The sequence below is a fragment of the Boleophthalmus pectinirostris genome, unplaced genomic scaffold (assembly GCF_026225935.1).
Source record: "Boleophthalmus pectinirostris isolate CB_2022bp ecotype Guang Dong unplaced genomic scaffold, ASM2622593v1 HiC_scaffold_8, whole genome shotgun sequence".
In the NCBI taxonomy this organism is placed as follows: domain Eukaryota; kingdom Metazoa; phylum Chordata; class Actinopteri; order Gobiiformes; family Gobiidae; genus Boleophthalmus; species Boleophthalmus pectinirostris.
This window is the reverse complement of record NW_026571515.1, coordinates 24,941,727-24,957,355: the sequence shown is the minus strand read 5'-3', so window position 1 is coordinate 24,957,355 and position 15,629 is coordinate 24,941,727. Positions and strand designations below refer to the sequence as shown.

The following is a 15,629-nucleotide window of genomic DNA, read 5'->3' as shown; positions in this document are numbered from 1 at the left end:
AGTAAAAAACACAGCGCATGGATCATTAGGTGCAGTTAAAGTTTATGGGCTGCGGGAGACCTGCTCTGCTGCCTGCAAGTATAGCTGCTTCGACTTCCAAACAAGTTTCATTTGCAAGTCACACTCTCTCACAGGTGTAACGTGGGACCTCCCAGTCACACCACCCACCGAGATTACAGAAATGGACGTCATGTAAAAATGGCATTCCATCGTATCCCAGCCCACTTCATATACAGTGGCGTTATGATCTATGGACCACCAAATGCATGAAGAAAAAAACAATGCAACAACCATAAAAACAAGACTGAAACATGTAGGGGCAAGAGAAAGTTTGTGCAACTTTTCTGGTGGAGGGTCCGTCACCTGCTTATTTCCATGGAGATTTTATTGCTTCGCCTGGCATGTTCCATGGTATGACATTAAACACATTTATCTTGCATTTACTCATTACAGTTGTTTCTATTGCTCAAAAATACAATAGCTCTCTGTGAATAGGGTTGTATCTCCACAGATCTGACCTGTAATGTGGCCTATAGTTGTCTCCCATGAGATAGATAGGTTTAATCTCTACTGCAGAACATTTCAGACAAAGCAGTAACATCTCCATCAAGACAAGTAGACTTGGTTTGGTCCTCTTCTAGTCCTGGTTTAGTGCTCGTTCAGTCCAGGTTTAGTTTCATCTTTATCCCCAGTTTAGTCCTAATTTTGGGTGTTGTGTAAATGCAAGTGTGAACACACCCTTAGAGCTCCAAAAAAGTATGGGAAATCCTGCCACAGAAAATTAAGTCAATATGCGAATTGGGGTTTGTGATTTTAAGGATTAACAGGAATTACCAGGCGTTCAGCTTAATCAAATACCACCTTGTGTTGTGAAACTGAGACAGAAATCAGTCTCCTATCCTAACCCCTTAAGTAGTTAGTAAACCTGAATAATTCTTAATAAAATATTTGTTCATTTTCAATTAAGTCTTTGTTCATGCGTTATAAGGATAATTAAGGTGTAGTTATTCTAAAGTAGTATCAAAATGCATTAAGGGCATGCTACACTGAAGGGACTATTTATGAGAATATTAAAAAGACTATATATAATTACACTGAAATGCTCAGCCCAGAAGCTATTGTTGATGGCATGACAACATTTCGATACAAGCAGTGTGCATGTTCCCAAAGAACTCATCACCTCTTTCCTGTAATCCACATGGAAAGATGAAGAATAGAGAGAGGAGAGAGAGGGTTATTGTTTACTCCACTTCCTCATAGTTTTTTTTGCACTATTCTTCCGAGGATGACATCAGCAGCAGCCCACCCAAGGAGCTTCTCCCTCCTCTACCCTTCATTTTCTGCTTCTTTTCAAACTCTCACTGGCTCTTTTCACCTAGTGTCAGATTTCCGTCATGGTGAAATTATTTATTCAGTCTGATGCACATTGAACACTAGGCCAATACCAACTGAGCAGTTTTAATGACCCGCACCTGCATCTGTTTCAGGATGCTACAGAATAACCAACTGGAGAAACTACCACAGGACACCCCATGGGACCTGCCCAACCTGTTGTCACTGTGAGTACATACACATCAGTGCACTTGTCTCTTCAGCCATTGAAAAAAAAACAAAAAACTTGGTAAACAACAGGCAACTTACGTAATATTACTAAGAACTATGTTTACAAAGAAAGGTGGTGCAAAGCAACCAAAAGAACACGGGGGAAGAAGTAACTTAATGAGAAGCATATGAGAGTTCTGCCAATTGATTCACCGATCATGTCTGAGAATACTCAATAAATACCAAACAGGACTGAAGTGACTGTATGCCAACAACAAAATCAGCCTATACAAATATTATTTAAGTTGCAAAGCTAATGTATTTGGAGGTACAATAAATGATTATAAAACTTCCATGCACGCCACCCTTTTTATAGCCAAAATAGTAATCACAACCTATGCATGTCAACTTGGTTTCTGAGTATGCATCTGGAAGCCATGAGGGGAAACAACAGACAGTGCAGGCCAAGGAGAGCATCTCCAATGAGCTGTGAAACTACCCCATTTTCCATCAGTTCCCTCTTCCTCCTCCTCACCACCCACACGGCCCCCTGGCTAATGAGTGGTGGCCTAATTGCCTCATCTGTGGGGTCAGGGTATCTGTGGAGAGTGTGTATAATGTGTCTTTGAGCCACTTCCCTCATCACACATGTACCACCTACTTTGTTTCTGAGTCTCCCTCTAACCATATCTATGGGCAGACATCGACAGAGCATGGTCTTATGTACGTATCTGGATTAAATAATATCTGTCAGCATTATGCTGATTAGATTCAACCACCTGTTTATACAAATGTGCTTGTGTGGTCTTCTATCCGAGTTACTGCTACTTCTGAGATGGATTCAATTAATGAATGCACAGCACACAAGACAGTGCTCGGGGATGCACCTTGTCATTAGCGTAATGATAAGCTCAGAGAGAGGGAGAGAGAGGAGAGAGATTACTGGAAGGGCTTTTGAGAATGAAGCTTGTCGGCGCCTCTCTGTGACATAAAACACAGGAGAAGAGAAAGGCAGACAGTTTGACTCAGCAGCTGGATTAAAATGTTTAACCAAGGCTTATTCCAAATAATTACTTTAAGGCAATAAGTCTTTGGACAGATACTTAGAATATTTGCAAGTGATTACATCAAGGACATTTTTGTGATACGCATGCATACAGTTGCATTTTTCAACATTATAAACTGTTATTGAATATTTGAAATGAAAATTATACAATATTCAATACACAAATGTATACAACACTTTATTAAGCAAGTGATCTCAGTTTCTTGGTTCGGGTCTCAATAAATGAAGGTTGAGTATCAGCATGACAAATACATGTGCAAATTACTACAAACTAAAAAAAAAAAAACTTTAAAAAAGAATTTGCTTGATTATCACAACTAAAAAAGCTTGAAATTATGCACAATGTATGTAATGCACGTTTTGTTGGATTTTAATATTCTGTAAAGAAAAACATTTTCAGTTGGAATGGGAGACTGCCTTTGTGTCCCTCCTATAGCCTACTACTGTTTGAACTGTGGACTTGAATATGATCAACGGGAAATAGCTAGTTGCTCTTTATTGTCTCCTGTGGAACATTCCTGGTCCTGTCTGGATGTTCAGCGGCCCTGGCAGGTCCACCCAGAGGACTCATTATAACTGTGCCCTGCCCTGAAGAACTAACCAGAAGGCTGCAGGGTCTTCCTTAGCTTTCATCCTTTTTGAGAGTCAGTTCAGGGCTACGGCAGCTCCGGGACATTTGGCATTGACGAAGTATGTGTCAGGAAGTACACAAGATGAGGAGGAGTCTGCTGGTGTTCGTATATGTAGGCCCGAGGGCTGCTTTAGCACATGCCTGTCCCACCATCTGTGTATGCATACAGTCGCCTCCTCCATGGTGGAAAATTTCCCTAGGGAGAGTCCAAGGGTCAAAGGTCAAGTTCAGATTTCACTTTGATGATGCGATTTGTTTGTCGAAGTTGGAGAGGGACAAGGAAATTAAGGAAATTGAGGGAATGGTGTAGATGTCACAGGCTATATAACAAGGCAGTATGTCTAATATCAGTGTTGTTCTCTTTGGCTTATTCTGTGATGCGGTCATTTACCAACAACTTCAAAAGTTGGGCTTGAGCTAAACAAAAACATTGCATTTTAATCAATTTACTGCTTTCATGATATTCAGATTATAATATCATTTAAGATAAAAGGTACAGTAAAAAGTCTATAGATAGTAACTGTATTATTGTTTGTAGTGGGGTACAAGTGATTCAAGAGTGAATGAATGAAGACGCAAGAGTGAGACATTAGCCGCAGGGAGGAAATGGAGATGAATGAATGAGAGTAAAGGGACAGAGGGGAAAAGAAGGAGGAAGTAGTGCAAGTTTGACAGTGAAGCCCTGGGGGGATCATTCATCACCAGGAATAGTGTGCGCGCCTTTGTGAGTCCCTAATGGCTAGTGGCGAGTAAAAGATTAGTAAAAAGAGGACAAGTTTCATATGGCTTAAAAACCTTCCAGATCCCTGCGCATGTACAACATACAGCTGATTTGTTGGAGTGTCAAATTCAAAAGGAAAAAAGTATGTTTTTGGGAGAAAGATTTTTAGATGTTTGAGTAAAATTAATTGCTTCCCTCTTTATAATGACCATACTTCTGTGAATAGATTCAAAAAAGGCTGTACCTGTCAGACATTAAAAGCATTGCCACACATACCACTACAAAAGTTTAAGTTTGCATTTCCTTCTCATCTTACATTTACATACGTCTCTGCCAGTAACACTAGATCTAAGTAATTTGGTCAAGTTATAATGAGAAGGCTCTAAGAGGCTAAGAAGATGAAAGTTGAAGTAAATAAGTATATTTTCACAATTGCTTTCCTGTACCCCAAGTCACACACACACAACCGCACCACAAATAGTATACCGCAAAGCTACAATAATCAGTGATGATGTTACTAGGCTAGGTTTTCTCTTGTCCTGCAGGCGTCTGGATGCTAACCTGCTGTCTGAAGTCCCATCGGGGGCCTTCAGGGGGGTGCGCTCCCTTAGACACCTTTGGCTGGACGATAACTCCCTGACAGACATCCCAGTGACAGCCCTGGACTCTCTGCCCTCGCTGCAGGCCATGACACTGGCGCTGAACCAGATCACTCACATCCCAGACTACGCCTTCACAAACCTCTCTGCGCTTGTTGTTCTGTAAGTGACATTTTATTTTCCCAATTGATATTTATAACCAATAATGTTAGACAGATTTTTAAATAGTAAAAGAGAAAATAATTCCACCTCTAAGCTAAATTAGCTCATTAGGCATCATTAACCAACCTCATGAGCCAAGACCTGACTTTCATTCACTCACAAAACATTTCAGCCTCAAAGCCATAATGGAAACATTCTGTTGTGGTTTATGTTTTACACATTGTCCCAATCTTTTTCAAAATTGGTTTTGTAATTACTTATAAACAATTGTTGAGCATAGTGTTTGAACAGGAAGTGGAAGTTGTCACATGGATAGATTAAGTGGCAAAATCCAATTTTGATGAAAAATATTTGTGGTAATTTGCAGGCATCTACATAACAATCAGATCCAGAGCATGGGAGCAAGATGTTTTGAAGGACTGCAGAGTCTCGAGACACTGTGAGTACACACACAAACACACACACACACACACACACACAATAAACTGATTTATTATGCCACTGTTATGTGAAATAAGAAAAAAACACACACACGCATTCACCTGCTGATGTGAAAAACAGATCATGTGACCTTTGGATTATTTTGCAAGTATAAAAACGACTTCAATTAATTCAAATGTGGACACACTGTAATGGCTTCAACAGATGAAAAATGACATGTTATTGAGAGTGGTAATTGGCATCAACAAATGAGCTTCAAGTGTTTAACCAAAAAAAAAAAAAAAAAAAACTCTCTGGTGTGTGTCAGAATACACAGAGCACTGTTTGTTCAATATGGTGAATTTGACAAGGAGTCATCTGTGACCAAAATAATAGGCAGGTTGGTGATACTGTTATGCTTGCTATGCCTGTGTACTAAATTGGTAGGTCTAATGTTTAGCCAAATACACACCTTGGGCCTTGGGTGTAATATTCATTATATACGGTAGAGAGCCAATATACAATTGCTATGATCACATGTTTACAGAAATCACATAACCCTGGCATAAACCTATGATAAATCAAATGATAAATAACTTAATAAAGTGCAATTATAGGTCTTGTGTATACTGTATCCCTGCTCTTGGTATAACTGTTACAAGAGGAGCTTGAGAATTTATGTGTAGTTGTAAATCTAACCAGCAACAAGCATACCGAAGAATAATAAAGGATTGTTGTAAATTTCAAGCAGTGTTGATTAATAGCATATATTTCAGCAGGTGCTTTTAAGTCTCAAAAGTCAACAAGGGACAAATGATTGCAGACATTTAAAGTGTTATCTTTTACTCAGACTGCTTTGTGCTCAGTGGAAGCCTACAGACGTTGTTGTACTCGTCTCCAAGGCCAGGAAATTAAAACAACTGATAAATAATATGACATATGTGCTGTAAAAATATTTTTACTACTTAAAAAAAAAGAAAAGTGACATGTATGTAGAAAAAAATACCCAGATTTATCTAGATAAGAAAAACAGTAGTCTTCAAGGTGGTCACATTAAAACTCTCTGTGTTTAGCACATGCTACCTAGCAACTTCTCAAAGCAATACCATACACTGAAAACTCCAGCTCTTTAAGAATGCAACAGATTAAATAAGATAAATGGAAGTTTAGAGACACAGAGAGTGCGCTGGCTCTGAACTTGTAGATCTGTTTCTGTTGTTTCACTTCACAATGATAAAAATAAGATGTTACTAACCTTAGGCTTATAGTATTAACAGGTCATAAAAAAAACTCACACAAGTTTTCTATCTGGTCTTTGTTAACTCAGATATGCCTACACACATATCAGATATTCTATAAACCAGTATTCAAGTGCTCAAGCCAAAGTGGGAAAAAGGTGCAAGTCCAGGGGAGCCTCAAAGCAAATGAAGGATGAAACTGGAGCATGAGTGAAAGGAAGCTGGACCAGAATAGTGTGTGTTAAAGTGTTTGGAGGGAAACACATGATTCAGCAGCGAGTTAGGAGGACAGGTGCCAGTGAAGTGCGAAAGATTGTGCTGGTGTGAAGGGTTAATCTCCCACTCCACCAAGCTTATGGGAAAAGGGAGAGGCCATCTGCATTATACCCCCCACAAACCACATTATAAAATCATTATGATGAAAGACCCCCCAGAGAATTACTGCAAATCATAAAGAGTAGGTGCTTGGAACTGCCAAGTGCATGAGCCAAATATGGGAAAACTGAATTAGGAACAAACTTAGAATACAATACAGTCTATTCTAGCATAAATAGTGAAGGGAGTGAGTGGTATCAAAATGAAAAACAGATTTTTCTTTTTCTTTCTTTAAAATAAAAAATCTGTTTAACAAATGATACATACACTTTCTTATTCCAATTTTTAAAAGATCAGTCTGATGTAGTCTACTAACGGATAGCAGCAGGTTTTAGTATAATATGATATATAATAATAAAGAGAACACAGTGGTCAAGAGAAAAATGAATTGAAAAAGACCTGATAATCACTTATTAATCACTGACTCATCATTTGCAGGGACTTAAACTACAATAACCTCCAGGAGTTTCCAGTGGCCATCCGAACCTTGAGCAAGCTTCAAGAACTGTGAGTATAGTCCACACACCTGCCCTACGTGACTGTCATGTTTGTCTTATCCGGACTAATCCTGTTAAGTGATTTTAATGGGGCACTCGGATACAATCTCTCTCGCCTGGAGCAGGTGCGGCCAACACCCCCCTCCACAATCACACAACTCGGCTTTCCCTCCATTTTAGCAGATGTTGTTCAGTGTGTGTATGTGTCACTAGTAGTATGTGTACACACTTACATCTCCAAAAATATGTTTCAGCTGTGCAATAGCAGGTGCACATGGGGCCAGCTTTTGACGTGCCTTATGTGAGCAAATAGAGTAAAGGAAGTCCCAAAAAAAACAACTTTCATGATGTTTTTTTTTTTTTTTTTCTATAAACAAGTCATGGATGCACAACAAGGATACCATGGCATAATCAAACTTCTGTGTTATGCAGCATCATTGGCCAGGGCTGGACACAAACCAGAAAGTTCAAAGTCCATCTCTAATATTCTCTAATATAATCCTAATATTTATACTGTCTTTGTGTCCATGCACCCATTTATATTGGTTGTGTTTGTGGCTCTTGTGTGTGTGTGAGCCACCTGACTAATAATTTTGTAATATTGTGTTAATGTTTGAGCACTCAGACTGTGTATTTTTATGGTGTTCATCTCCTTTCTTGTATTTGTATAATGTACTGTTTATGGTTACTGACAAATAAAACTTTTACATTTCCAGAGGCTTCCATAACAATAATATTAAAGCGATACCTGAAAGGGCTTTTGTGGGAAATCCACAGCTCCAGACGATGTAAGATTAATTTTAAAGCTCATAATTATTATTAGAATTTTAAATACGTGTGCAATACATTATGTTTACTTTATTTTGTTTCTAACAGTCACTTCTTTGAGAACCCCATCCAGTTTGTGGGAAAATCTGCCTTCCAGTTCTTGCCCAAACTCCACACACTGTAAGTTTGCCTCTTAGTTGAAACAATGGCAGTGAGTTAGCCCAAACACTATGTAAATCACAGGCTGTGTTCAGTCATGTGTATGGCCCACTGAAGGATGTTGTGTTAGTGCACTATGCATGTGGTAAGAAAGAGTGTTGTATGAACATGTTGAATGGTTTGACTTATGTCTACTGCTCAAGCCAAAACAGCCTGATGTTGATGTTGGAAAAAAGCAGAGATGCTTGAAATGAGCTGTTAGACAAAGGCTCATATATGTCTATGACGTGAGACATATACCTATTGTCACATGGATATTTGGCCTATGTTTGCAGGTCTCTGAATGGTGCCACACAGATTCAAGAGTTCCCAGATCTTAAAGGAACAACAAGTCTGGAAATATTGTGAGTATGCTAAGCAAAGTGTGCTCAGTTGTAATAGTAGTAGCAGTATAGTGAATCATTGTAACGGTATAATGTATGAAGTAGGTGGAACCCAAGCTTTTTTTTTTTTTAAATATTGACTACCTGCCACCAATATGAGGTGCAAAATGTATTTAGAAATTTTAACTTGAGTAACATTTATTAGTCATCTCCTGCTTATTTCTTGCTTGCTTGTACTTCAACAATGAATTTATATTCATCAGGACTCTTACCAGAGCTGGCCTCTCTGCTCTGCCTTTGGACCTGTGTGAGCAGCTGCCTCGCCTCAGAGTGCTGTAAGTATACACACACGTTACACAGTGAGAGGTGATAAAATATGGACACATAAAACCAAAGCGATGCCCCCAGCAGTCATTAGCAAAATTACTCTGTGAAACCAAGTCTGCTTTAGTACTACAGAGAGTTTATTATACAGGGCTTAGTTTGTTCTTGACATAAAATACAATACCATTTACAGACTGGTATGTTTTTGTAGTGAGCTGTCCTACAATGAAATCGAAGTCTTGCCCAGCTTTTACCACTGTTCATCACTGCAAGAAATGTAAGTTTATAAACTTGGCTTTGGCTATTTTATATTGGACTGGTTTATAGTGTTTTATTTCTGTTTTACTTTCAGTGGTCTGCAGCATAATCTGATTAAGAAAATAGAGTCCACTACTTTCCATCAGCTCAACTCTTTAAAAACACTGTAAGTACACTCACTTTTAGTGAATTAATGAAAACAATGTACAATGTATGTCAGCAAAGGCTGTGAGACTGGATGAAATGAAAAAATATGATTGACTGAAGAGTCTTGGAGTTCTATGAATGTACATATAGTAGTAGTAGTGTACATATAGTATAGAAAATCAATAAAATTGTAAATTAAAGAAAATACTTTCTTTTCTCTTAGTGATCTAAGTTGGAACTTAATAGAGTGGATTCACCCAGATGCTTTTGCATTTCTTCACTCTTTGGTCAAGCTGTAAGTACATCAGCTACAACAAGACTATATATGTCTCTGTGTCTTTTGGGTAATACAATGTAATGATTTTAATTGTTTAAGTTTAGTAATGAAACAGAAGTATATTAAGTACAAATCTGGGAATACATAATGAACATAATGTTTTGACATCAAACTGCATTTAAGGCATTTTAAATTGTGCTTATTAAGTACATTTCAATAACATAAAAAACAAACAAATACAATGTTTCACACAACTTTCCTATACAGCCTATTGATTTCATCTTGTGCAATAGTTATAAAACAATGACTTTTTCTGTCTGCCATAGGGATCTTAGTGAGAATCATCTTCGCTCACTACCGGTTTCAGGCTTGGGGTCACTCACTCATCTCAAATTAAGAGGAAATACTGAATTATATGATGCCTTCAGTCCAGATAACTTCCCACAAATGAGGTAAGACATTTGATGCTTATTTCATACATCACCCCAGGTACGACTGACTTATGCCAGGTGTGTATCCTTTGGCTGTTAAAAACAAAGCAGTCTTTCAATTATCCATACCCTTCCAATATTCTATTAATATTATCAATTTACTGGGAGCAGCCAAGCTTGACAATGAACTAATTATAGCACATAGCACATAGCACATAGCTCTGAGCAATTTCTGAACTCAATTTCCACAATGAGGAGGCAACAGTGGGCAGCATGTTAATGCTTGTTGCACAGGGTTAGTATCCCTGAAGGCTGGAAGTCAAAAGTGGAGCGTACATCAAAGGAATCAGATATGGCAGGTGATCAAGTAGCAATGTCAGCCTCAGTGTAGAACAGCACCAAAATTTCACTGCATGCCACCCAGTCACGGCAACAGTTGCGTCAAGGTGTATACAGCTATCAACGTCAAAGCCATTTGAAATGTAAAACAAGATTAAAGTAATGATTAAGCTCATTATTTAAGTGGGTTGGCAAGATTTCATATGCTTTTCTAATAATAAAGGTGTTCATTATGTTCCAGGATAATTGAGATGCCCTATGCATACCAGTGCTGTGTGTATGGATCTTGTGATGGCTATAAAGCAGTAAACCAGTGGGACACAGAGCAAAGCAATACAGATGAAGACCTTCACAAGAGAACTGTGGCCATGTACCCAATCCACACAGAGACTAACTGTAAGCATCTGCAATGTGCCACTGACACTTAAGTGACATCATTAAAATCTTTGGCTCTTATGTTCCATCTTAAAAGTAATGTATACATTTAAAAAAATTAAGAGCACCATTATATACAAAAAAAATGGTAGAAACCTCAGAGTCATACTCCTGTACTTAGGGCAAGTTATTGATACCAAGTAAGCCAGTGGCACACTAAGCCCTCAGCTACCTGGCAACTGAGGATTCCCATGACAATTATTGATGTGAACAGCACATCACTGATGTGAACAGCAATAAATCTAAACTGATTTGTAATTAAAACTATTGAATTAAAACAACTTAACCGTCAAATATTTACAACAGAAACAATAACACCAAGATCAAAATAATTCAACGATGTTACAGATTTAAATCTAGTCTTCTGCAGTTGCAGTAAAAACTATATTAGAGAAATGTCAATTACCTCTCAATTTTACAAATATGCATTCATATAAATCACAACCTTGCACCATACATGTGCACAATAATATCCAATGTAATTTAGCATACATGCAAAAAAGAAAATCTCACACACCCAAGTTAGTCTAAAGTAGTGGGAACTGATGTTTCTGTTATATTCCAGATGACCCTGACCTGGAGGAGTTTCAGCTTGAAATTGAAGAATCGAAACTTCAAACAAGTGTGCAATGTACACCTATACCAGGTACATCATGTTCACTGAAGGCAACATATATTTGATATGTATACCTAGTTTCCTACATCTAATGTGGTTCATGTTGACCAGGTCCATTCCGCCCATGTGACTCCCTGTTGGGCAGCTGGCTGGTGCGTATGGGGCTGTGGACCATCTCTCTCATTGCTCTGCTGGGAAACGCTCTGTTGCTGCTGTCCCTCTTCAGTTCTCCAGGATACCTCTCCCCCCTGCGCTTCACTGTGGCCTGTATGGGAGCCTCTAACCTGCTCGCAGGAGTGTGCATGTGTACTCTGGCTCTGGTGGATGCACTGACCTATGGAGAATTTGGTCATCATGGAGCTCACTGGGAGGGTGGCCCTGGCTGTCAGGCCACTGGGTGGGTGTGGGTGTTTGCCTCAGAGGCCAGTGTGTTGTTGCTCACTTTGGCGGCTGTGCAGTGTGGAGTTACAGTAACATGTGCGCGGGCTTATGGGAAGTCTCCTTCACTGGGAAGTGTGCGCACATGTGCACTCTTCTGCCTTACTTTGGCCCTATCTCTGGCCTCTCTACCTCTTCTGGGCGTGGGGGAGTATGGGTCCTCTCCACTGTGTCTGCCCTTCTCCACTGCCTGCACCCACCTCTCGACTGCCCTCCTCCCTGGGGTTTCCTCTGGCCCTCATAATGATGAATACTCTGTGCTTACTAATAGTCACAGGTTCATACATCCGTCTATACTGGGAGTTACTCAAAGGAGAGTGTGACAGTTTATGGGACTGTGCTATGATCAAACATGTAGCCTGGCTAATCTTCACCAATGGAATGCTTTATATTCCTGTGGCCTTCCTGTCTCTCTGCTCCTTGCTTGGTCTGTTATCTCTGGGGGATGAGATTCTTAAGTCAGTTCTGTTGCTCCTTCAGCCCCTACCTGCTTGTCTAAACCCTTTGCTCTTCCTCCTCTTCACTCGAGACCAGGCACAGTTTTTCCTTTGGCCACACCCCAAAGACCGCCCTCAGCTGTGGCGGGAGCGAACCCTGGACTCTCTGGTTTCCGTTGAGACAGAGAAAAGTTCATGTTCTGAGTCTTCCACTCAATTGTCTCTTGGTGAAGCTGATGCACTATGCAGTAAAAGCTCCACAGCCCAAACTCGACTGGATCCAATCAGATTTTCACACTGCTCTTCCACCTCCACATCGTCGTCCGTCCCTCTCATCACATGTCAATTCACTTCTGCCAATCGAGACAGGACATCACACAGAGGAAGCCTCGTTGGCGAGGAATGTTTCAACAATTTGGATGAAGAGCTGATTAATAACACTTGTTCTTTGTACCATCCTTCCCATTCTTCCCATCCTTGAGTGTCAGCTTTCTGATCTGATTTATGGGGACATAAGAGACATACAAGGACTGTCACTCTACAGCAGCATGAATACAATAGACCTCAAAAATGAGTCCATGTAAGTTGGAGGGAAAAGTCAAAGTGCCTTTGCTCGCAGGGAGCAAGTAAAACTGTCCTGTACAATGATGACTGTTAAAGAAGTATTGGTATTGCTGTTCTGAATAAAGAAACGGACACCGAATGGACTAAAGTGTTGGTAAATAATAAGCAATAGACAAATCGGTGGTTTACTCACATGGTAATGTAGAACTTTAAATGTGTTCAAAATGTGATTAAAGAAACACTATTTAGAGATTACAGACTGTAGTTTTGTATTTAAGTAAAGTTATTTTTTATTATTTGTTTAAACAGTGACATTGGCTGAATAAAGGGATCAAACAGGTCATTTTTATACCAGGGAAAGCTAACATTTATCATAAACAACTTGCAAACTATGTTTCTGCATTTCTGTGTACAGTTGCAGCTGAAAAGGCATTGCACATAATGATTTATATGGTTTACATTTGTCTCATACTTACATGGCCAACGAGAGCAAAGTAGTCTCCAAATGCCTAGACACACCCGGAAATAGCTTTTCTTATGACTATTGCATAGGCAATTGTACAATGCATCTACCTCTGAAATCGCATGTTATTGATTCACAGCCTTATGCCCTCTTTATAAACATCAAATATATAATTTTATATATTGAGAAATATATATTTCTTAGTTTGTATAAAAGCATATCTTGCTATTAGGATGTACATACTTTGTATACAAACTGGTAAGCCTATGTTTAAATAAAAAAAATAATACAATATATTCTGTGGACTGTTCTCTTTACAAAACAATTTACACCACACATTTAAAAGCCAACTGCAGAAGTACTTTTATTAATCAAAACAGACACAATAAAACATGTTAGTATCACAAGATAATCATTAAATATGGACACTAAACAGAAAAAAATTATACTTAAGAAAAAGAAAAGATTGCTGGATCAGAAATGTGTTTTTATAAGTTTCTAAATGTTTTCTTTGCAGGTTCCTCTGTATTATGTGCAGTGAGAGCCTCTCTCTTGCAATGAGTTTTCTGATCTTCAGGCTTGTTTTTGTTTTCCAAGGAACTCTGTATTAAAAATGCATTGTTAAAAAAGCTGTCTTGCATTTTTCCCAGAATAAAAATATTTTATCTAAACGTGTCTAAACGTGTGTCCAGAAAGGGAGAGGTTTGCATTTAGATAAAGATTTTGATCTATTTAACATGTTAACAAAGAGTCAACAAGGCAATAAAATGTGTTTTGATGAGAAGAACCTGTCAACTGCGTCATTTACTTTGCGTTACTGCCATCTAGTGAAAACATACACTATTACAAATTACTAGTAACCAACCAAATTAAAATATTATCTCCGACTAAGTCAAACATTTTGAAACATTCAGCACATAAAATACTTACTTCGTTTTTATGAACTGCATGCTCAAGGGTCCATTTCTTGGCTTTCTCAGAGAACAGTTGTTTGTTGTATTTAAACTCGGAGGACTAAAGTACATATACAAACCGGATTAGGGTGTGTGTTCTCTGCCTATCATTTAATAATATTAGTTATGTAGATTTAAACTGTACTCACGATATCAGCCATCAAAGGGTCATCGGGGTTTGGTTCAGCCATAAGCAGCTGAATGGAGGTGAGAACTGTAGAGATGTTCAGGGATGGCTTCCAAGCTCCCTTAAAAAACAAACAAAAAACACCTCAGAACTCAGTACTCCAAAACTAGATATAGACAGTTGTTTACATTTGCAAACCTTAGGAGGGAGTTTGAGAGCATCATGACAAATCCGACCACAGTTGTCAATATTTGGATGATAGATGGGAGTAATGAAGCGGATATTTGGAGGTTCAAATGGATACCTGGGGGTGGATGTAGCGCAGTTATTTCATAATTGTTAGCACAGTTTGAATAGTCTTGTCATGTTCATTCACCTCTCTGGGATTTTGATTTCCAGTGAAAAGACTCCGCTTTCATATGGAGTTCCGGACCCACCAACTATTTCTATTGGGGAAAACGCATGGAAAGGGTGAAATATACTATACAAAACACACAATGTTTGTCCCATTTCAGACACCCAACCAGTCAGCTAACGAGACTTACGTGCCCGGAGCTCGTTCACATTGTCCTCTGTCTGCCAGCAAGTGATTCCTGGAGGAGGCTCAGTGCTCAGCATCTGAAGCTCGCGCTTTAAACGAGAAATTCTTTGCATTTTCTGTTCGTAAATAATAAAAATAATCCGTTTTAAGCGAAGAATAACTTAGCTGCTAGTAGCTAAGCTACATAGCAACTTTAGGCAATATGCTTTACGCAAGCTTGACTGAAATAAACTTAACTATATTCAATTTACACGGTGTTAACGCTAAAGATATGTCCCCAGTCGCGCACTAATCAAACAGGTCTGAAGTTTACAGATGTTTACAGGACTGTTCGGACTGTCACCCTGTGTTTGGATTTCCCTCTTTCTTTCTACACTTACGTCACGACGCCATGAGTTGCCAGATCTGGGCCGTCGATTTTATCCAATTTCAGTTTTTCAATCCCATTTGTCATCTCATTAAAACTCCTTCAATTATTTCACGAATCCAAAAGTCTTAAAGATCAAATCACTGCATACAGAATTTAAAAGTAAAATGTTTTATTCTTTATCTATTTATTTTTTCAATGTATAGGCCAATGCATATTTGCAAATATTGCATAGTTAATCTTTTATCTCCGGGCCCGACTATTTCTGTAAACAGTAACATGGGGGCCAGTCTCGTATGAAATGTATTGTACTCTTCTGATTTCACAGCCCTCAAGAGGATGCTCTTGGCC

The 15,629-nt window shown here is 38.9% G+C and overlaps 2 protein-coding genes across 2 annotated transcripts in view; one reads left to right on the top strand and one right to left on the bottom strand.

Moving 5' to 3' along the window:
• Window positions 1-13,587, top strand: part of LOC110164874 (leucine-rich repeat-containing G-protein coupled receptor 6) — a 37,385-nt gene extending 23,798 nt beyond the window's left edge. The window contains 16 exon segments of the mRNA XM_020930009.2: window positions 1,488-1,559; window positions 4,506-4,721; window positions 5,089-5,160; window positions 7,193-7,261; window positions 7,968-8,039; window positions 8,128-8,199; window positions 8,514-8,582; window positions 8,825-8,896; window positions 9,097-9,162; window positions 9,238-9,309; window positions 9,514-9,585; window positions 9,894-10,019; window positions 10,579-10,733; window positions 11,338-11,418; window positions 11,500-12,008; window positions 12,010-13,587. Of these exon segments, the coding sequence (XP_020785668.2) occupies window positions 1,488-1,559; window positions 4,506-4,721; window positions 5,089-5,160; window positions 7,193-7,261; window positions 7,968-8,039; window positions 8,128-8,199; window positions 8,514-8,582; window positions 8,825-8,896; window positions 9,097-9,162; window positions 9,238-9,309; window positions 9,514-9,585; window positions 9,894-10,019; window positions 10,579-10,733; window positions 11,338-11,418; window positions 11,500-12,008; window positions 12,010-12,744 (2,530 nt within the window). The 3' untranslated portion in view covers window positions 12,745-13,587.
• A 41-nt stretch (window positions 13,588-13,628) lies between these two features.
• ube2t (ubiquitin-conjugating enzyme E2T (putative)) lies at window positions 13,629-15,306 on the bottom strand. Its single transcript, XM_020930034.2, has 6 exons — window positions 14,916-15,306; window positions 14,747-14,816; window positions 14,569-14,674; window positions 14,393-14,491; window positions 14,221-14,304; window positions 13,629-13,892 (listed from the first exon to the last, which is right to left on the bottom strand). Exons 1-6 carry the CDS (start codon window positions 15,022-15,024, stop codon window positions 13,779-13,781), a joined length of 582 nt encoding a protein of 193 aa, XP_020785693.2. The 5' UTR covers window positions 15,025-15,306; the 3' UTR covers window positions 13,629-13,778.
• Window positions 15,307-15,629: the final 323 nt, after the last annotated feature.